The sequence below is a fragment of the Pocillopora verrucosa genome, chromosome 11 (genome assembly GCF_036669915.1).
Source record: "Pocillopora verrucosa isolate sample1 chromosome 11, ASM3666991v2, whole genome shotgun sequence".
Taxonomy (NCBI): Eukaryota; Metazoa; Cnidaria; class Anthozoa; order Scleractinia; family Pocilloporidae; genus Pocillopora; species Pocillopora verrucosa.
In genome coordinates this window covers 5,843,643-5,863,948 of record NC_089322.1, presented here as the reverse complement: position 1 = coordinate 5,863,948, position 20,306 = coordinate 5,843,643, and the positions used below count along the sequence as shown (strand labels likewise).

General features: G+C 36.5%; 2 protein-coding genes across 2 annotated transcripts; both read left to right on the top strand.

Annotated features, from left to right (window-relative positions):
- Window positions 1–28: 28 nt before the first annotated feature.
- Window positions 29–7,647, top strand: LOC131795268 (centrosomal protein of 41 kDa B-like). Its single transcript, XM_059112829.2, has 12 exons — window positions 29–96; window positions 198–261; window positions 371–418; window positions 882–943; window positions 1,431–1,494; window positions 2,146–2,293; window positions 2,618–2,781; window positions 3,751–3,818; window positions 4,471–4,585; window positions 4,843–5,010; window positions 5,749–5,805; window positions 6,412–7,647. The coding sequence occupies exons 1-12, from the start codon at window positions 58–60 to the stop codon at window positions 6,519–6,521; spliced, it is 1,107 nt and encodes a 368-aa protein (XP_058968812.1). The 5' UTR covers window positions 29–57; the 3' UTR covers window positions 6,522–7,647.
- Window positions 7,648–9,224: 1,577 nt separating this feature from the next.
- LOC131795267 (myotubularin-related protein 14-like) lies at window positions 9,225–20,001 on the top strand. Its single transcript, XM_059112828.2, has 21 exons — window positions 9,225–9,428; window positions 9,573–9,629; window positions 9,779–9,879; window positions 10,833–10,938; window positions 11,303–11,378; window positions 12,047–12,119; window positions 12,919–13,044; window positions 13,149–13,222; window positions 13,441–13,511; window positions 13,661–13,735; window positions 14,198–14,261; window positions 14,345–14,430; window positions 15,262–15,338; window positions 15,757–15,793; window positions 16,289–16,365; window positions 16,767–16,825; window positions 17,190–17,322; window positions 17,443–17,572; window positions 17,819–17,841; window positions 17,943–18,041; window positions 18,441–20,001. The coding sequence occupies exons 1-21, from the start codon at window positions 9,333–9,335 to the stop codon at window positions 18,622–18,624; spliced, it is 1,824 nt and encodes a 607-aa protein (XP_058968811.2). The 5' UTR covers window positions 9,225–9,332; the 3' UTR covers window positions 18,625–20,001.
- Window positions 20,002–20,306: the final 305 nt, after the last annotated feature.

The following is a 20,306-nucleotide window of genomic DNA, read 5'->3' as shown; positions in this document are numbered from 1 at the left end:
TTTCAAACGACTTAGTAACCGCGGACTTGACGACGCTAGAAATTCGAGCGAACAAAAATGTCAGCAACGAGTCGATCCGTGAAAAAACCTCCAAATGTAGGATGATTTCTCATCATATTAACACAGATTCGAATTCAGCTGTTGTTTTTTTCTACCTGAAGCCAGTTGTAATGTATTGTATTCGTTTTTTTGCGTAGATTCTGGAGAAGAAAATCCACAAGAATCCAAAGTATGATCATATTGGCGCAACCGTTGACACGGGTAGGTTTTTTGAATGAAGATTATTGTTACAAATTCAGATGATCTGATTTTAAATCTGTTAGATGTGTTGCCCTCCGATGACAATATATTTGTAATTTCTTCGTCTCAGGAGCCAGCATTTCAAGATATGAACAAAAGATCGAAGAAATGCGGAAAAGTAGGTGACCTTCTAGTTTGCATGTCGTACTTGTAGCCAATGAATTTAATTAAATAATTTAAACTTAATTTATTCTCAAGTTTGATCTGATCACTGGCTTCGATCGAAAATGAATTACATCTAACTTGTTTTGCGAGCTATGGGTAAAATAGCTGTTTTATCAGCTGTCAATCTCCAGCCTTCATCTATTATAAAATATTTAGCATTCATTGGCTATATTTTATTTATATATGTCTGTAAACATAATTGTCTAAATCTTCTTGAGAATGGGGCAATTATAGCTCTGCATTGAGATTTCTATGGAGGGTACAATATTTAACAAGTCGAAAGGCTAGGAAAAACATTCACCTTACAAAAAAAGTTATGGAAGACATTGTGAAATCCATTACTAATTCTGAAAATTAGTTTTACTGATCCTTGACTGTGACAAACTTCTAACATTTCTCCTCATTAAACTATTCAGATTACAAATACAGGAAGGATGAAATTTTCAAGAGAATGAAGGTTTCAACCTTAGCACAGCTGGTATGTTATATGTTTTGTCTATTGTGATTGTAAGCTTGAAGCAGAACAAACAGCTTACCTATTTAATCCTTTAACCCTTTAACCCCCACAAGTGATTGACATGTAACTTCTCCCTATAAAATCCATTCATCATCTAGCAAAGAGGTAACAAGAATACTTATACTAATCAGGTAGAGGTTGTTTTCTTGATTTAACACCAAATTCATGTAACTTATTTAAAAGGAAATGTGTAGCAGCTAGAAGGGAGAATTAACAATCAGATCTTGGGAGTGAAAGGCTTAACTCCCAGAAGTGATTAACACGTAACTTCTCCCTATAATATTCTTATGCTATCCAGCAAACAGGTATTGAGAATACTTAAAATTATCAAAGTGTAACTTCCTTATTCTATTGCATTATGTCCTGTGCCTTTTATTCAGATAATTTTGTGTTTTATTATTTATTTCTATAAGATTTGCATATATCAATGTTTTGGGTTTTCATCTAGATCCTTCAAGTTGCAGAAGCAGTAAGCTTGGAACAGGAAAGAAACAGTATATCAACAGCTGGAGGTTTGTTACTTGTTTTATTTTATTATGTAATTATTCAACTGTGCCTTCATGAGCCAGCAAACAGATTGACAGATGGACAAGCAGAAATACAAAGAGATAGACAATCAGACTGATTATAATCACATTTTGGATGAAACAGATTTCATCTAAAGCCTGCAGATGCGATTCAAGTAGAGTTATGATCTTAGCAGGTGTGCTGCATTGCAATTGCAGAAAAGGGGGCTGAAAATTCAGGCTTTGAAAGGATTTGAACCTGTGCTTCTTAGATGAGCTGCAAAGCTGCATGAGGCAACTTTTTTAGGGTTATCTTTTCCCATAAAGGAATTTGATCAATTTTTTAATAAAATACATATTTGACCTGCAGAGCCCATGTGCAAAGATCATTGCTCTACTAGACTGATAGTAAGTAAATCAAGACAGATAGGCAGATAGACATTAACATACATAGACAGATACTCAGGCATGAGGTTGGACAGGCACGCACTGAGAAACACAGATGCACCAACAAACACACAGTTTTTTTTAATGGAAAGACAAGTGGGTTGAGACACTGACATGTTTTTTTGTTCTTTAACTATTTTTTGTCAAAATCCAGTTGAAAATTTTTTTTAAAAAAATGAAGGATTTGATGTTGTGCATTTTTTATGAAAGGTGAAAGTGTGATGTCCGATGAAACTATCACAGCTGAAGATAAAGAGACACCAAGAGAGGGTGAAGGTATTCCTCCCTTAAATCTAGAAGATGACGAGGCCAGACCAGACTCCACAGCAAGAAGTAGTGCACGCTCAACTCTACAAAGGTTAGATGCAAGCCTTGTGTATAATGTTCAACTGATTGTCAATGTGTGTACTTTGAATGTCTTGTCAGACTGCACACCTTAAGAATTCCAGTCTTTATGCTTGTGTGGAAAAGTGACTGGAAAAATGAATTCACAAGCTAACTTAATAAATTTTCAGCCAAACCTCAAGTTTGAAAAAAATTCCCCTGTTGTTTTCGTAATAGTTTTTGTTTTGTTTTGTTTTGTTTTGTTTTGTTTTGTTTTGTTTTGTTTTGTTTTGTTTTTTCCTTGTCAAAAAAAATTCACCATCTTCATAATAATAATATCTTGGGTTTATTCACCAAGTCTCATACATGGTGTTGGAGAAGTTGACATACGAGACAAGGATGAAAAAGAAGACAACAGCTTTGATGAAGAACAGTTATCAGTTCCTGAAGTTGAATCTCTGCCTTATCTTTTGCTGGATGTTAGAGATGAAGATGCCTATAAGCAATGTCATATCATAGGAGGTGTGTACTCATAAGGGTCATGTTAGTATTTTAGATGTCTCTTTGGATCAATGTTGGTATCTGAGCAGTGGTGCACCTAACCCTCCCCTAATGCAACAACAGTTAACTAATAACAAGTTAGGGTTGATTTTGGTTTAGGGGAGGGATAGGTGCACAGTTTCTCAGATACTAACATTGATTTGTCTCTTTGAAAAAAGAAAGCTTTCAATTATACATCCTATGGCTGTGTTTTTGGGAGGAGAGTGCTATGTATGTCATAGCTCGCAAGCAGGCTCTCACATAAGTGCTTTGGCACAAGCTAGTTTGTGTTAAAATGACAGGTCCTGTTGCTTTTCACAAATCATAATGAGGCCTTGATCATCTCTATAACGCACCAGTTTTTGTCAAAATGACAGGTCCTATCACCTCTTACCAATCAGGCTCCGGTTGTTCGGAGAATGGATAAATCTGGATATATCTCTATCTTTTGGATAATGCAATACTTTTTTTTAATACTTATCCTCTGGATAGTGAGTTATCCTCTGGATAATGTTATCTTCCCTCTGAACTACTGGGTCCAGAATGCTAAGTTTGTGGACCACGGCAAACCTCTCCTTGGCTCATTTCCAATCTTCCTGCAGATGCTTCCTGCAGACGCTTCCTGCAGACGCTTCCTGCAACACTAATTAATGAGGACCTGTATTTTGTTTTAAAATTTTTAACCAGCATCTTTGATTTGCAAATCATCAGATGGCCAGAGAATAAAAGATATATAGCAGGCGAATGATGCTTAGCAGGTGGTGGTGTGGGGGGGGGGGGGGTGTGTGTGTGTTGGGGGGGGGTGTGTGTTGAGGGGGGGGGGGGAACAGTAGTTCCTGAGTCATTATGTTTTTTCAACCACAGCACCATTCAGTAGTACAGACTGATGCTTAATGTATTTTTAATATTGAACAAAAGTTCGTCAGAATTAACCGTTTTATTTATTTTCAGCTCTTAGTTATCCTTCTTCAATGCTATCAAGATCGTACAACTATTTCACCAAAGAAATTCTTACATTTGTATCCTTTGTTATTAGAGAGGGGGTTATTCTGGATTTTTTTTTCAAATATTGTGAATTTGTAAAATTGCAACATATACCAAACTTAAGGGTTGCTAAGTGAAATCACTGCATGTATCTTATGGCAAAAACGCGCGATATTATTCATAAAATCATAAACCTTTTGAAGACCTGGAATGCCAAAATAGAAATAACTGATTTTCATAGAAGCTGAATTTTTCACCAGACACCAGTAAACGCAATTTTTTTTGGCAAAAGTAGTCCGCCATTAGTGTAGAACACGAGCGGTCCTTCTTTTTTAAGGCGAAAGGCCGTCGTGCGAGTTTAAAACAATCAACGGAAAAAATTAATATTCGCACGCCGCGCGGAGTTATCGTGCGCCTCACTTCCAGAGTTCTACGTGCTGCGCGAACATCATTTTTCTCTTCGCTGATTTTTTTTACTCGTGCGACGCACTTCGCCATAAAGGAACGACTGCTTGCAGTCTGCCATTTGCGTTAGAGGAATTTTTGTATAAATTACATGGAGTAGATAAAATTACTGGGTTTACAACTTGTTTTTAAGGTCAATTTTAAAAATGATATGTTGTCTTTGATGCTTTATCATTTTTTTTTGGTGTTCGCATGCGATTCTTAACTTTAAAAATTTGACAGAAAAATAAGCTGGGAAAGATAATAATACTGTACGATGAAGATGAAAGATTAGCTCCCGCAGCAGCAACGACTTTTGTACAGAGAGAGGTTGACAACGTTTTCATGTTGTCAGGAGGTGAGCAATGTCAGAAAAGCTTCGGCTTTCAATGTTACGGGTTTCAGATAACGAACCGACACTTTCCGAAAATTGCCGAAGATTTTCCGACGACATACGGAAGTTGCTGACAAGTCAATAAGAATTTGTGCAAGTTGAAACATAATTTTCAGAAATTTATCACGATTAAGAAATTTTGCCATAACATACCATAGCATGATTTAAGTATTAATGAGCTCCAAGACCACTAAAGTGAACGGCAGTGATTCATTTCGCAGGTCTCAAAGTGTTGTATAAGAAGTTTCCTGAAGGTTTAGTCGCTGGTCAAGTACCACAGTCCTGCTGGCCCACCCCTCCACCTTCACGAAAGTCATCCGGGAAAGCGACTAGCGCGACTAGACCCAGTCCATGCGCTTCTGCTGACCAGAAATGGTTTTATCCGGAGGGTATCTTTTGCAATGAAAATAAGACGTAACCAAGAATTCTCTTTATAGTAATATTCGATAAAAATACTACGATGATTTCGCTGATTATTTTTACTGATCATAGAGGCAAATCTTCCGAAGAAAAAATTCTAAAATTAAGTTGTAGACTGAGAAAACGTTAAGTTGCTTGAAAGCGCGTGAAAAAGACTCTTTACCTTTTGATTTCGAGTAGCGATTTACTTTTAAATTCTCCTTACAATAATGATACATTTTGCTGCAAAAAGTTGAAGAGAAATAACACAGTTGTCAGCTGAATGTTGCCTTTTTGATTTTACACCTAATTTACTGGTTATGACAAATTTACTTAACAAATAGATTCAATGTTGCCATACTCCTGTTGAGTAAATAGATTACAGATAACATCAGAATGTGGTAAGAACAAAAAAGTGGTACACGAGGCGTTGCTGAGTGTGTCACTTACGTCTTTACACTGTTTTGACGTCTTCTTTATTTTTTTATTGTACAGACCCACGTCAAATTGGAATCTATTTGTTTTATATGGTAAAAAAGTCAAATGCTGGTAATGATGACGTCATCTATGATCTGTCCTCCAATAAATCATAATTAAGAACCAATCAAACTGTGTGTATGATTAAGCTTATAAAAAATAAGGTAGATCTGCAATTCTCGTCAATCTTGTTGATGAGTTCAAATTCCTGTTTGGTATATACGTTAGATTTCTCCTTGACATGAAGGCAGATCTGGTGAAACTCCAAGATAAACTGGATGATGAACTTTTGAGTCAAGACAAGAGCAGTAAGTTGTAGTGAAATAAGATCATGTATAGAACTCCATGGATAATTAACGTTAGAAGGAGCTTGTAAATGTAATTAGTAAAATGAAGAAGAAGAAGAAACACAGGTTGATAGATAATTGATTGATTGATATATTAGTTAATAATTGATTCATTGACTTTATCACGTGACCCGTCCGTCCGCGCGCTCTATTACTGGAAAACATTAGACAAAAATTTCCTTGTGAGGGCCGTTGGCGATGGTGTGAGCTGAACCGGAAAAAGCCGCACTGCCGCGAGCCTAGCTGGGGGTAAGAAAAGAACATAGTATGAAAAAATAGAACGATGGTCATGAAAACAATACATATTGACACCCTGAAGTCGGGCTGGACGGGAAAATATTTGGCTTTCGGTCATGAAGCACGGACAGAGTGCAGCGAGAAATACTGAGCGCTCTTTCGTTAAGATGACGCCTGTTCTACAGGTTAATTAATTAATTGCTGCTTTCATGAATGAAAGTGAATGAATGAATAGTTGAATAAAAGAAGGAATGAAGAAAGAGAGAAAAAAAAGATTGAGACAACACGATTGCTATTTGACAGATGTACTCTCGCTTTATTACTTCACAGGCCGTCAAAATTCTCGTTTGTCCAGTCGATCAGCAGCGTCATCGGCAAGCAGAGCGTCAACTGCCGCCAGCTCTGCCACCAGTCGCAGCTCGAAACCTGTCTGGAAATAATCCAATAGATTTCAAGACATTTCTCTTTTCAGGACCTCATCCAAGGAAGCGCGTGAAGGCTTGGAAGAAGCCTCAATTTGCGAAGGGCCATGTTAACCAGCCTCCATAGAAGGCCACGTGGTAAAAAAGTTTGCAGAGGTATTGCGTGGTTTTGACGATGAAATGGATATTTTGGACAAAGATCAATGGACGAAGAGAGCCGTTAAAGAATTCTCTAGACTGCAGCATACGTTGGGAAGAAGCTTTACTTGCTTTAGTTTGTGTCACTCATTTCACAATCGGGCACTGGTGCTCAATATACTCAATATGTCCTTAACTTTATGTTCTCTCCAACCATTTTAATAATAGATATTCTGTTATGAATGGGAAAGTTTTCCCATGTTTCATGGCTATAATAACTAGATATCGGACGAATTCGGGAAAACAGGGGAACGTCGGTTGTAGGCGTCTGAGACGTACCACAGTGTGATCGTAAAACAAACAAACAAACAAACAAACGAACAAAATCGCTAGCAAAACGAAACTATCTTGGCTTGGCGTGGTCTACTTCGTCTTCTCTCGGTTCGTTCTACCCGTGAGCTTGGAAACCTGGGTCGAATTCATGTAGTTGAGGCTATTAGTGGAGTACTTGTGGTAAACATTTTGAAACATCAAATATCCTCTTTTAGACTATTAATTTTCAAATAGTCCTAAAATAACATTTCCGCAGGAAAAAAAATTGGAAAGCTAATGAAATAAGAAAGTTAAACCCCTAAAGTGAGAGGTCTGCAGATAAGCCTCGATTTCACGTGCTCGACCCAGTTTTCCTGTTTTGCATCCTAAGCATTGGTTATTGTTGTGAACTCCACCTTGTCGCTCCTTCTAACGGGAGTCAAAGTAAACTGCATTATATTTTTTGTCCTGGACGATAATCTTTTTTCATATTTGACGCAATGAGAACGATTGGATTAAAAAAGATATCCCTCGTGCCCATTCATAATTTTAAGTGTTTATTGGCTCAGTGAAGAGTATGAGTCATAAGATTTTGAGTGGAATGGTAGTCGCTGATTACCGCTGAATGAGTCTCTTCACACGACATGTACTTGGAATAGCACTCTGTAAATAAAATGAGAGACTTGAGTAAAAACATATCGTGTACTGTCAGATACTATCTTCTTTCTTAGTCTTTGTTAACAGTTTTTCTGTTTAGACGCGTTTTTGTGGCTGCTGCCTCTTTTTTAATAGGAAGCGAAGCCGCCATGAAACGGGCACGAGTGAGTGAGAGGGTGACGGTCAGTAACAATGTAATTCCGATTTTGATTTAATTTCGACCTGATGTTTCTCAGTGCTTCTGTTGTTGTCGTATTTTTTTTCGGGGGGAAGGGGGTGGGGGAGTATCCCATTAGTTCGATACTCGATACACATTTGAGTTCTCTCCTTTCAAGATACCTGAAGTTTAACAGGGTGGGAATAATAGAATGGTGGAATATCCTAAAACGAGGAATGCCTTGTGTGAAACAAGGGTCTCACAAAAATGGAATCGCAAAGAAATTGTAAAAATAAAAGAAGTGTTGTTTAACGATCATTAGAGGATAGAGGAACCCTAAGGCTTTTAAACTAGCCCCTATAAATTATTATCACAATTACTATTTTTATCATCATCATTATTATTATTATTATTATCATTATTATTATTATTATTATTAATATGTAAAAGTATAAAACAAAGGCTAGTTGATGTGCAGGAAATTCAATGCTCGTTTTAATGAACTTGATGATATGTGAAAACCCGAGTTGCTCTTCAATCGTTTCTGGTTTGCTTTCATTACGTGACATTCTTCTGTCAGAAGAGTGTCGGGAAAAACACCTCGCAAGTATCGTACGTGACAACACCCTCCACGCCTCGACTAACGCTAAAAAAGCTCCATACAATTTCTTATAATTTTATTATAAGGAATTGTGTGGAGCTCTCCGGGATACTTACAGTGCAAGCCCTGTGTGTCTTCTCATGTTAACTGTAACCATATGATTACTGTTTGAATTTTAATTATTCACTATACGCTTCAATCGTCTTTCTCTTGTGGAAGAGACTACGCATAAATATGTAGGATGCTGCAGGTCTTCTGTTTAGTATGAAAACAACGCTACCTTCTTTTTTCTAGAAAATTCTCTAGTATGCATGTCAGCATGACTGAAGATTTCTAGGAGCTTCTATTCACAATAACAATTATTCCTAACAATCACTAACGTCTGATTTTAAGAATTTGGACATTAGAGTGCGATTTTTGATTTTAGACAATAATGTTCGATATGTTATTTTGAACATTAGAATATGATTTTAAGATTTTTGACACTTGTGTCCGATTCTTGATTTTAGATTTTAGACGCTAATTGCCGATTAAGGATTTTGGACACTAATGGCCGACTCTACAGAATTTGGTTGTTCCCTCTATTTCTTTTCATGATTTTCGCTCGGAAAAAACAACATTGTGCAATGTTTTGAAAACCAATGGCGTCGATTACTTTTAGAGTATGACAGATTCATGGGCAAAGTTTGAAATAAATACTGTTTTCTAAGCATTTTTTAAGGTACTGTTCGCAAGAAGTCTTATGATAAATTACTAGTCACATGAACCTATTACGTATCTATTTTTCTATATTTAACCGAGCCTTGTCCAGCGGTTTGTCGAAACTCAGTATGCGTTGTGGCGTAACGTAAACAAGCGCTCCACGTTGGTAGTTGGGGATCGCGAAAGCGGAAAATGGTTCCGGGTTGAATATCTCTTTGTTTTATTTGCCGTAATTGGTTTCTTTTTGAACGATAAGGCACTTATGAGTTTTGATGAGGAGGTTTCGAGCAGCGAGCTGTCTGAACTAGTGCATTATTTTTCAAAATATCCTTACAGAGCGCGGGATGCCAACTCGAAGGTGATAATTTCCAAACACTTTTATGAGAATTCAGGATTAAATATCGTTACAAACTTGTATCCTCAAGTAGATTTTATCTATGATTTATCACGACTACGAAGACTATTACTCAGTCATTTTTTTTTTTGGTTTTTATTTTATCAGATAGAGGGCATCCAGAAGAAATGCTTACAGCTCTTTTCTAAAGATTACAAATTTACGGTTAGTCAATTGAATTCGTCATTTGTCAATTAGTTTCGAGAAATCGCATGGGTTTTTGTTTCCTGTGCGTAACTAGGGTGATGTTCACCAAAGTTTCATGTGTTTGCATATTGCTAAAACGTGTGGTTTTTTTTTTTTTTTACATTTAGACAATCACCAACAGCAATGGAGACTTGTGCAACCATTACCCGCTCAAACTGGTTATTTTAGAGTCAAAGCTTCATTGTGGAGAGTCAGACAAGAACGAAAGGTAACTCTCTATCTGTACTTGAGAAAATCTGATATTTGTTATATTGTTATATAGTTAAATTACTAGGTTGCTCAGTAAATTTTGTGTCCACTGACTTCACCGTCGTCCTGAAAATTTTAAACCTTTGGAGAAATTTCCTTCCGAGCTCGAGTGTCAAAGGGAAATATCGGGTAAGACTTCCGCACAGCCTCATGGTAAAAAAAAAGCTGTGGTCCCTAAGGCAATCTATTGTTTTTTTACCATTGTTTTTTTTGGTATGCATGATGAAGTATGAGGCTAATAATGGAAATCTCATCAAAAATTTAAATATATTGCCCCATCAATTTAGTGTCAGTTACTGTTCAGTGATTGGTGTGATTATTATTGCTTTACATGATCTTTACTTACTGGATTCATTTTGAATTTAGTATGTTTTGAATATATCCCACAAAATTTTTAAGTTGACCCTTTAACTCTCAGAAGTGATCAACATGAAACTTCTCCCTATAATATCCTTACATTATCCAGCAAACAGGTAATGAGAATATTGAAACTTATCAGGTAGATGTTGTTATCTTGATCTTTCACCAAATTCTCATTACTAATTTACAAGGATATGTGTAACAGCCAGAGGAGAGAATATATAATCAGATCTTGGGAGTTAAAGGGTTAACTTTGTCAGTAAGTAAGAGTATCCTACCAAGCAAAACTAAAATTAGAGACACACCCCTAATTTGGACTTGAAGTGAAGTATGTAAAAGGGAAAGTGTGCCTAAAAGCTTATTTAAAGGAAATTTATATTTTAAAAAGAAGTGGAATTTAGCATAATTTCAAACTAGGTTCATAATTAATGTGATAACCTTTTGATAAATGGAGGTGGTAATTTAATATAATCAAATTAATGTTAAGACAAGAGAAGATTTAGTACGGTTGGGACAAATGGTTTTGGTTTGCGATTATTTTTCACTCCTCAGTCAAAAAGCAAATGATGCAAGGGAACTTCGAGATCTGTTTGTGAAGGCTAGATTTGCCAGATGTAGATCAAGATTTGTTGTTCCAGTTATTCTCTTTGAGGGAAAGGTAAAGTTTGTCAAACAAAACAAATCTTTCGAACAGTTTTCCTAATTATGAATGGTTATCGTGGCAAATGAGAATTTCCTTTCTTCATGAGTGTTTTAGTTTTAGTTTTGTCATTTTTCTTAGGGATCAGATTTCCTTGTTATAAACAATAATCTTATTTTATAACAGACAAGACCTTTTATTTGTCCTAGAGAAGTTAAATCTGATTCAGAAACTAGAACTCTATTCTGTAACCTATTAAAAATACATGCATAATGAACAAACAAGAATCAGAGAGATAGACTTCCAATGAAGGCTTGTCTGAAAAAGTTTGATTATTAATTCTTGCAAAGTGAAACTAAAGGTTTTAAATTTTGCTTTCTAGAATATCTGCAGATCAGCTACATTATCAGGAGGACCTGAAATTTATGGTCGATCTGGATATGATTTCCTTTTTGCTGGTAAGAGTGTATTTGGAAATAAATATTGTGACTGAGACCTTGTAATGTCTTTCCCATAAATGGAAACTCTAATTTGTAGAGATCTCCCATTCTTTGGGATGAAATCAAGAATGTTTCTATTTTTCTGACTTGTCTTGGATTTCTGAGATTATCAGCAATCATTCATGAGATATAATGGAAACTTCAATTTTCACTGACATGGACATCAGTGATAAGGTTAGGTTGATAACAGTTCTCTAATTGCTAAGCTCCAATACCAATATTATGGTAAAAAGTGACATGTGAAAGAATCTGAGACAGTCATCTTGTGTATTGAAAAATCTAGGATGGTTAGGAAGCAATGAAACTGCTGAAAGGCCCCTTATGAGTTGTGTTCTCATTTATTCATAAATGGTATATAAAATAATTGTAGAGAAAGATGTTTTTCATCTTGTCACAAGCATGGGATGAAGAAAAAATTCCTCATGAGGAACTCCTAAAAAATTCCCCATGAATAACTTCATAACAATTCCCCATCAGGAACTCCTTTAAAATTCTCCGTGAAGAACTTCTTGTGGGGACTCAGAATTTTTTCTTTCCCTCATGCTCGTGACAAGATGAAGAACATCTTTCTCTCTTTCCCTACTGAGCTTAGACCTTACTATCTTTTTTATTCTAAATAATTGTAGGTGGTGAAAGTATCCCTGATAATCCACTAGAAGAAGTTAATGGAGTGAATGGAACAGGGTCTCTTTATTCAAGGTGAATAATATTGATATTTTTTAAATATTGATATTTATTAAGGATTATATTAATTAAAGGCAAGGCATTTCTTTTCTGCCTTTCTTTAAATCTGTTTATGTAACTGAATGATGCTGTGGACACTGCTGGACCTAGCAGTATGCAAAGCTTTTCACGTAAGAACCTGATAATGGCTGAGCTCTTTGTTGAGATCTTTGTAACTCAGTGGCCCAAAATTGAATGTCTTGTGTTCCATTCCTTTAGTTCTCATGAGGAGTCAAAACACACCTTTCTTTATGCCACATTCAGTTGTCAAAACCTGTGGCAAAAAGTAGCTTAAAATAAATGATTTTTCAAAGCAGCCGCTTTTCTTACAAGAATTCTTAGTGTGCAGTATAGATACTTAATAAGCAAAATATTCATTTGACATAGTTTGATGCTACTTTGGTTTGCAGATTTAATGAATGTAACCGAAGAAGTTACAATTCATAGACCCAACGTTTCGACACTCCTGTCTAGTGCCTTCGTCAGGGAATGACCCCATCATTGACCCCTGATGAAGGCAGTAGACAGGAGTGTCGAAACATTGGGTCTATGAATTGTAACTTCTTCGGTTACATTCATTAAATCTGCAAACCAGAGTAGCATCAAACTATGTCTGATTGTCCACCTGGTTGCCATGTGAACTTTAATATATTAAATTCATTTGATTTTTTTAAATTTTAAGGGAAAGTAATTACATGTTGGAATCAGTAACTGTTGATAATGTTGAGAGGGTCTAACTCAAAGAAAATTTGCTCTCTTTTAATTTGTTCGCTAGTGCCAGTGGTGAATATGACTTATTTGACCGCATCAGAGGTCAGGATATTCGCTTGCTCAAAACTCTCAAAGTAAAATACATCTGTGACTTGATGGTGGAAAAAAAGAAAGTCAAGTTTGGAATGAGGTGAGAATTTGTTGTGACAATGTCAGTTCATGGTGAAGATCACGAGTAAATTATGTATTAATCATTAAACAAATATTTGACAAATATGTGTTGAACATTTTTAGGGTGTCATCTTCAGAGAAGGTGGACAAAATCCAGCGATACTCAGACTTCTGTTTGTGTTCTGTTCCTTATCCAGGTAAATGCTATAAAGACATCGTTCAATTCCATTGTAACTCTCTTCCAAATACAAGTGAAATTTGTAACATTTGAAGAAAGGTTTAATTCAAACTAAAACTTAGAAAAACAACACAAATTTTTTTTCATTATTTTGGTAGTGAGTTAGGTTAGCTCTAATGAGTATTTATTAGATGTTATTTGTACTGCAATATGTTAATTTTTTTTCTCTTTCCATAGGCTGTGAATTTTTTCGAGACTTCAAGGAGAATGAATACAATGCAGATGGTTTACATTTCAATTGGCAACAGGTAATATATCAAGGACTTTTGTGTGGTTTCTTACTTGTTATTTGAAAATAAGTAATATTTGAGAGTTGTTTGTTAGCTTCCTGTAAGTTTTATTGTTGACGTTGTTTCTTTAAAAATCTTTAGCTTAATAGTCTTCTCACCTTTTGCAGGATTATGTTGACACAAAATTAAGTGTTCCTGATTTGCTACTGCATCGTCAGGGAATCGAATGGCACAACTATCAGGTTTGATGTAAAAAATGTTGGTTAAAAAATAGAGTGATTACTTTAAATCAAGAATAAATTAGACATTTTTTTTATAATGTTAGTAGGCTGACTCATTATAAAACAAGGCTATTGATTTCTTAACTGCTCTAACAGAAGGCTAGTACTTGGAACCTCAGCTTCTCAAAATATGCTATCAATGGCAGTTTACCAACCATAAGCATAACCAATGAAATAACTCAACACAATATTTCCACTGTTCACGATATTCATATACAGATTTTTTATGTTACAGTATATTGTTTGTCATCTAGAAGAATTAACATAAGTCATATGATGGGGGAAATTGTTCTTTATGATAATCAACTGATACATAACTGTTTAGTGTAAAATTTGATCTAAGATTATTTGATATTTTGCAGTGATAACATGTTGGCTCAGTCTTATTTTGGTTCTTTTTCTTTTTCTTTTTATTTTTCACAGTTATGGGATCTCGTAACACTGACTCAAAACTATCTTAATCTTTTGATAAGCTGTGTTAAAGATGGTAAGCTCACTACACCAGCTGTTCTACAGGACACGTTTAATTTTACAAGTGCAGTCAGATTAACTGACTTTTGTTTCATTTAGGTGAAGGAGGATTGTTGATACACTGTATTTCAGGATGGGACAGAACTCCGTTATTTATTTCACTCCTTAGGATGTCTTTATGGGCGGTGAGATCATCATCTATTTGTTGACTGGCTTAGTAACCCACACTGAATGTTTGGAGAATATTTGAATAGAGAAAGGTGTTTTTCGTCTTGTCACGAGCGTGGGACAAAGAAAAAGTCCCTATGAGTTCTTTTACAAAGTTCATATGACTAGCGTCTGAGGATCGATTCCTCATGGGAACTCAGAATTTTTTCTTTGTCCCACGTCCGTGACAAGACGCAAAAACATCCTTCTCTATTTCTTTACCAAGCTCAACACTTACCATATCTCTTATTTTATTAACAAACATGGAGCTATCGACATTGCTGATCCTAGCAGTATACAGGACGCTTGTCATATGAACTTCGTAGTAGACTTCATAGGGGACCGAAGAGTCTCTCACTGTAGAGTCTCTGTGGCTCAGTAGTAGAGCAACGAAGCGTGGAATCTGAAGGTCTGAGATTCGATTCCTCATGGGGACTCAGAATTTTTCCTTTGTCCCACGCTCGTGACAAGACGCAAAAATATCTTTCTCTATTTCTTTACCGAGCTCAAAACTTGCCATCTCTCTTATTCCAATATTTGAGTATTTGGTATTAAAACGAGAAGAGTTTGTATATCACGAGGCAAGAGCAAGTGATTGACCCATATGTCGAGGGTTCAATTATCTTTTGAAATGGGTTATTAGGCCAGTAAGCGGACATAATTGTGTTCTGTTGCTATTCAATGATAACATTTGAGCTTACGATTTCTACAGTGACAACTTTTTTATTTGATGACAGAACTTCAAATTTACAATCTCCTTTATTCAACAGTTTTCATACTCTAACTGCTCTCATTGTTTATGCGTACAGGATGGAAGAATTCATCAGTCGCTGAGTCCTGCAGAGCTACTTTTTCTTACAATAGCTTATGACTGGTTCTTATTTGGGTAAGAGTTACTTAACCCTTTAACTTCTGGATCATATTTGTAATTCTCCTTACTGTCAACAATACAATTCATATAATGTTAGTTCAGAGAATTTAGTTGTGGATCAACTAATTATCCCCAAATTGATAGTTTTCTTTATTCTCATCATTTAGCTGGTTGATATTGTATTGGTATTGTGAGGAGAAATTCTGTCTTGGTCTCTCGTGGGAGTTTAAGGGTTAAGGAAGAAATCACGGAAGAGTAGTTGCGGGGTTGTCTTAACTAACACTCCCATCTCCTACTACGGCGAGCTTATCAGATCTTCTGAAGATAATACGCGTCTTGAAATCATGGGTTAGATAACGTAAGAAGATTTTTCTTCGTGTGATTCTCCTTTGGTAGAAATTTATAGTTACTACTCTTTTGTCTCTTACTGAAGGCATGGTCTTCCTGAGAGACTTCAGCGTGGAGAAGAGGTTAGAATCTCAGTTTTTAACCCTTTACACCCCAACATCAGTATGCATATTCTCCATACTGTTCACTATACATTTTTTAAAGTGCTGATAAGGAGAATTTGTACGAAAATCAAGAGCTTCTTTATTTGGTGATCATTTCCCGTATTCTCGTGACCTTAATGTGTGATTCAGGGGTGATATTGTAAGGAGAAATTAGATGCTGGTCACTCTTAGGGGTTGAAGGGTTAACTGAAACTTAGGCATACACGGAGGACCCTCTCAAATTTGCCTCGCTTCTAGCCCAGCGTGTGGCTTTGTGGCTCAGCTGGAAGCACCACTCCACTAGTATCTGAAAGGTGATTTAGTATTATCAACTGAGTTCATAAGGTGAATTGGCCGCCGTTAAGAGCGATTGACGAAGGACTAACGCTCGAAACATCACTCGGCAGGAGATGTCCCTGATTACGTAAAATCATGTTTTTTTTCACTGCTTACTTATTGATGTTTTTCTTTTAGGTTTTCTTCTTTTGTTTCAATTTCTTGAAAAACATAGCGTCAGATGACTTTTCTGTAAATTCATCTTTAACCCGGAGGTAAATGTGTGTTTGTTTGTGTGTTTCTTTTTGATGAGACATCATAAGATTAAAATGACAAAGTATACTTACTAGCAGTCGTTCGGATTCATTCAGCTCAAAAAAAACTTCCAAGGCACAATGTGTCTACGAACAAAGTGTTACACCATGTGTTACACGAATTAGGCAGTGTTGGATGTTGATAATTTACTTATTTCTTCTCTGGAGCATTATTTTGCGTGCAAATTCTTCGCAAAATGGGGCGCAAATTTGGAAACTTAGGCAGGCATGAAAACTCCTAAAACAGAGTCGAGTACACCTTCCTTCCACCTTTTATCCTATACATTTTTGGAAAATGACTATCGTCAAAGACCTCTTTTGCTAATCTAATGGTCTAACAAAGTTGTATGCTTTATTATCAGAGCTGGTGATAAGCGAAGTGACTCTATAGGTCAGTTTGATGTTGGTGCAGTGTTATTAGGTAGGTTGAGCGTACTTGACTGTCACTGCTTTGAAAGTGTTTTATAAAATGCTTTTTGATTTGCACCTGCTTTTCAGAAAGAAACGGAAAGTGATGGCGTATTGATGTGGTCATGGATAGAGTCTTGTCTCTTGCAAGTAAATTGAGCTTGGGAGGTTACAGTGGCGAGACACAACAGCTTTATAGTGTAACATGTGACATCCCATTTCTTCTGAATCGAAATTTTCGTCATCAATTTTCCGTTGACAGATGTTACTCAGTTTATCGATTTGCACGCGGGAGTTACTGAAGTCTGAATATTTCTACTGGCATGATATAACAGGTATAATGCGTGACGCTGAGCAAATTCTTTTTTCCTACACAGATGATCGAATGTCACGCGGGAGTAACTCAAGTTTGAGTAGCTGTAGTAGCATGACGTCAGAACAAAGAACAAGTTTTTTCATAGGTCAGGAGATAGCAGAAGACTCAGAATTAGCTTCTTCCTCATTTACCATGTAAGTTGATTAGTTCTCTATGATATTCGTTCCTTTGGTTCCACTTTGTTGTGTAATGAGAGTATTATACTGCTTCAAATGCTGATTTGATAATAGGAATCTGTTCTTTTTCCTCCTCAGTTGTAACGGCGCACGCGCAGCGTATCACTCTCCACCTCGTTCTCACGCAGATCATGAATTTCGTCACCAGTCCACCAGTCCTCTTCCGGTTCCACGTCGGTCAAGAAAGAACTCAACTCCATCTGATCAAGTATGGACAGGCGCTCTGATTATTGAACAATTTGCGAAATTTTTGTTTTAAATTTTCTTTTTAGGATCTTACTGCTTATTCTATATTCCTACCCCTACATACCCTTGCCAGATTCAAGTGAGAATTTTTATATTGTATTACGACGACATCCTGTCTAGAGGAAGTTTTCACTTGCTGGACTTGACCACAGTATTACAGTTTAATCTATTATTCAATTGTCCTTTTTTCCCCTGTCTTCTTTTTCAGAAACCGTCCTCTACATGTGGAAGGTAATTTAAACTCATTTAACTTTCTATCTTTCTTTCGAGTTTTAAAACTGGAGTAAATTTCCCCACCCACCCCAAATAAATTATTACTTTTCTTTTTAAAGCTGGCAGTTGATATCAGGAACAGGGAGTCCGAACGGAACTACCACTGTACGAGATTCTCCAATATCCGCACTTGGACATGGCAGCAGCTCAACAAGCTTGTGAGTTTTGTTTGCATGTTTGTAGCCGCCTGAGCAACGGTTTTTTAGTTACAAGGTCATATTGTATTTGTCAAACCACTGTCAATAAGCTAGTGAACCAATCAGAACACAAAGAAATCATGCAGCTGGTGCTAAGGGTGGGAAGATGTGCAAACAGTCGTAATGGCGGAAAGTGTATAGCCGGTATAAATGATTGCGGGAAAAATGGTGTAACTTGGGAAAAGAGCGGGAAAGAATCTATGCTGTGATTGTTTGGAGTAGGGTCACGTGTTAACTGAATTCTCTGTGACTCAGAAATGTTTGTCATGCTAAACAGCCAGTCAGGGTGCTATGTAGCTCCCCTTTGCTAGTATTTCGTACACAATGCGTGACCCTTCCTCATTTTGTGTCTATTTACAGAGCTGAAAGCGTGGACGAGTGCTCTGAACGACAGGTGCGCTTAGGAGCCATCCGTAGCTTGTTTCATCAACTTTATTTCAAGGCTGTCGGCTACACGACGAAGTACGAAGCTGGCAATTCCTTCTCGAGTATTCTTGATCAAGTAACCGAGAAATTACGGGAAGGATGGGGTACCGTCGTTTAGCTTAGTCAATTCGAATTCAATTCACGATTCTTAAAAAGAAAATGAAAATTGTTTGAACACCCTTTAACAAAAAATTGCACCTGTTGTAGTACTCAAACCGAGTTTGCGCACTTCATGGTCCTCTGTCACTGTCCTATGCGCCCCTATCTCTAAATGCCCTAAATACCAAATTCCAATTCGATGCAGAAACAATGGACAAGATGAACCACCTAGTGGATTATCCATTGTTAAATTGCTATTTATTCATTCCCATTGAATGTCCTGACTTTCAGTTGTGCTGCGACTAAGTCCTTTCGTTTTGATGATTATCTTCAGAATGATATCCCTTTCGTCAAAGAAGAGAAAATTTGGAAATTACTTTCAATCTCGTCTTTATGGGTCAACTCTCTTCCTCCCTACAAGGAAGGAAGAGAGAGGACCCTAGGAACGAGGTTAGTTTAATTTTAGTTCATCGGTAATAATGCAATGTTCGCGTCGTATTTTAAATTATTTCTACGGTAAACCGAGTTTTAAGAGTTGCGTTAGTCAGAAATTTAAGAAAATTAGCTTTCTTAAGGCGAGAGGTGTTGTCCAAATCAAGTGTAGTTTTTGTTTGCTGAACTCAGTTTCTTTTCACCTAACTTGAGAGAAAAACATTCGACGACATTCTTTAAAACGAGTGAAATCACAGAACTAAACTGAATTTTACGTAGCTTATAAATGCAGTGAAAACAAATCAATACAAATATTGCAGACCAGAATAGACCTTCCAAAATTTCGACAACGATAAACTCTCTGCAATTCTTAACTTCAAGTGAATCAGTGCTTAGTCTCATATACCAACTGACCAGCCTCTTCTGGAAGGACTGTGTAAACAATCTTCAGACAATTAGTACCGAGCGCAAAGCGCAAGGGATCTTTGGAGGAATTAACAACTATGTTTTTCCTTCTTTCTCTGCCGGCCGATAATTTTTTCAGGAGAGAGGTCTGGGTAGGAATTGTTGCAAGACCACGTAAATCATCTAACATGGAAGGAAATTATAAAGACAAAATTAGTATCTAATTGTTGTTGATAACGAATATTTTGTTAATCAGAAGAAGCAGCATTACTAGTTTCCCACTGCGAACTAGAAGAGTTGATCTGTTGATGAAGAAATTAAATCTTTTTGAAAATAGCATTACTTGTAATGCTAAATTGTTAACAGTCCTCCTATACTAACAAATTGTGGTGAAATACATTGAAAATTTCCTCTTCTCTGATAATATTCGCATCCTAATATATTCATAGGTAATAATACTTGTTTGAAAGATGAAATTCTTGATAATCTCTGAGAGTATTTTAAAGTCACTTCACACCTAATATCAAATTAAAGAGTGTTCTCAATATTTGTTTCAGAATGTGTCAAATATCGTTTGGTTGGTTGTTATTTGAATATGTTTTGAAGGTTTCTTAGAGATTTTAATTTCAATATCTCATTAGTAATTCTCTTTACGGTCTACCACACAATTATTTTGAAGTTTCAGAATTCCGCCTCGTGACACCGGTAGAGAAAGTACCCTCTGGAATAGGCAATTTAGCGTTAACAACTGAGTTGAAAACGTAACTTGACCACCGTAAAGAGTTTAAAGGCTGACGTTTCGAGCGTTAGCCCCTCGTCAGTGCGATGGACAAAGGGCTAACGCTCGAAATGCTAGCCTTTAAT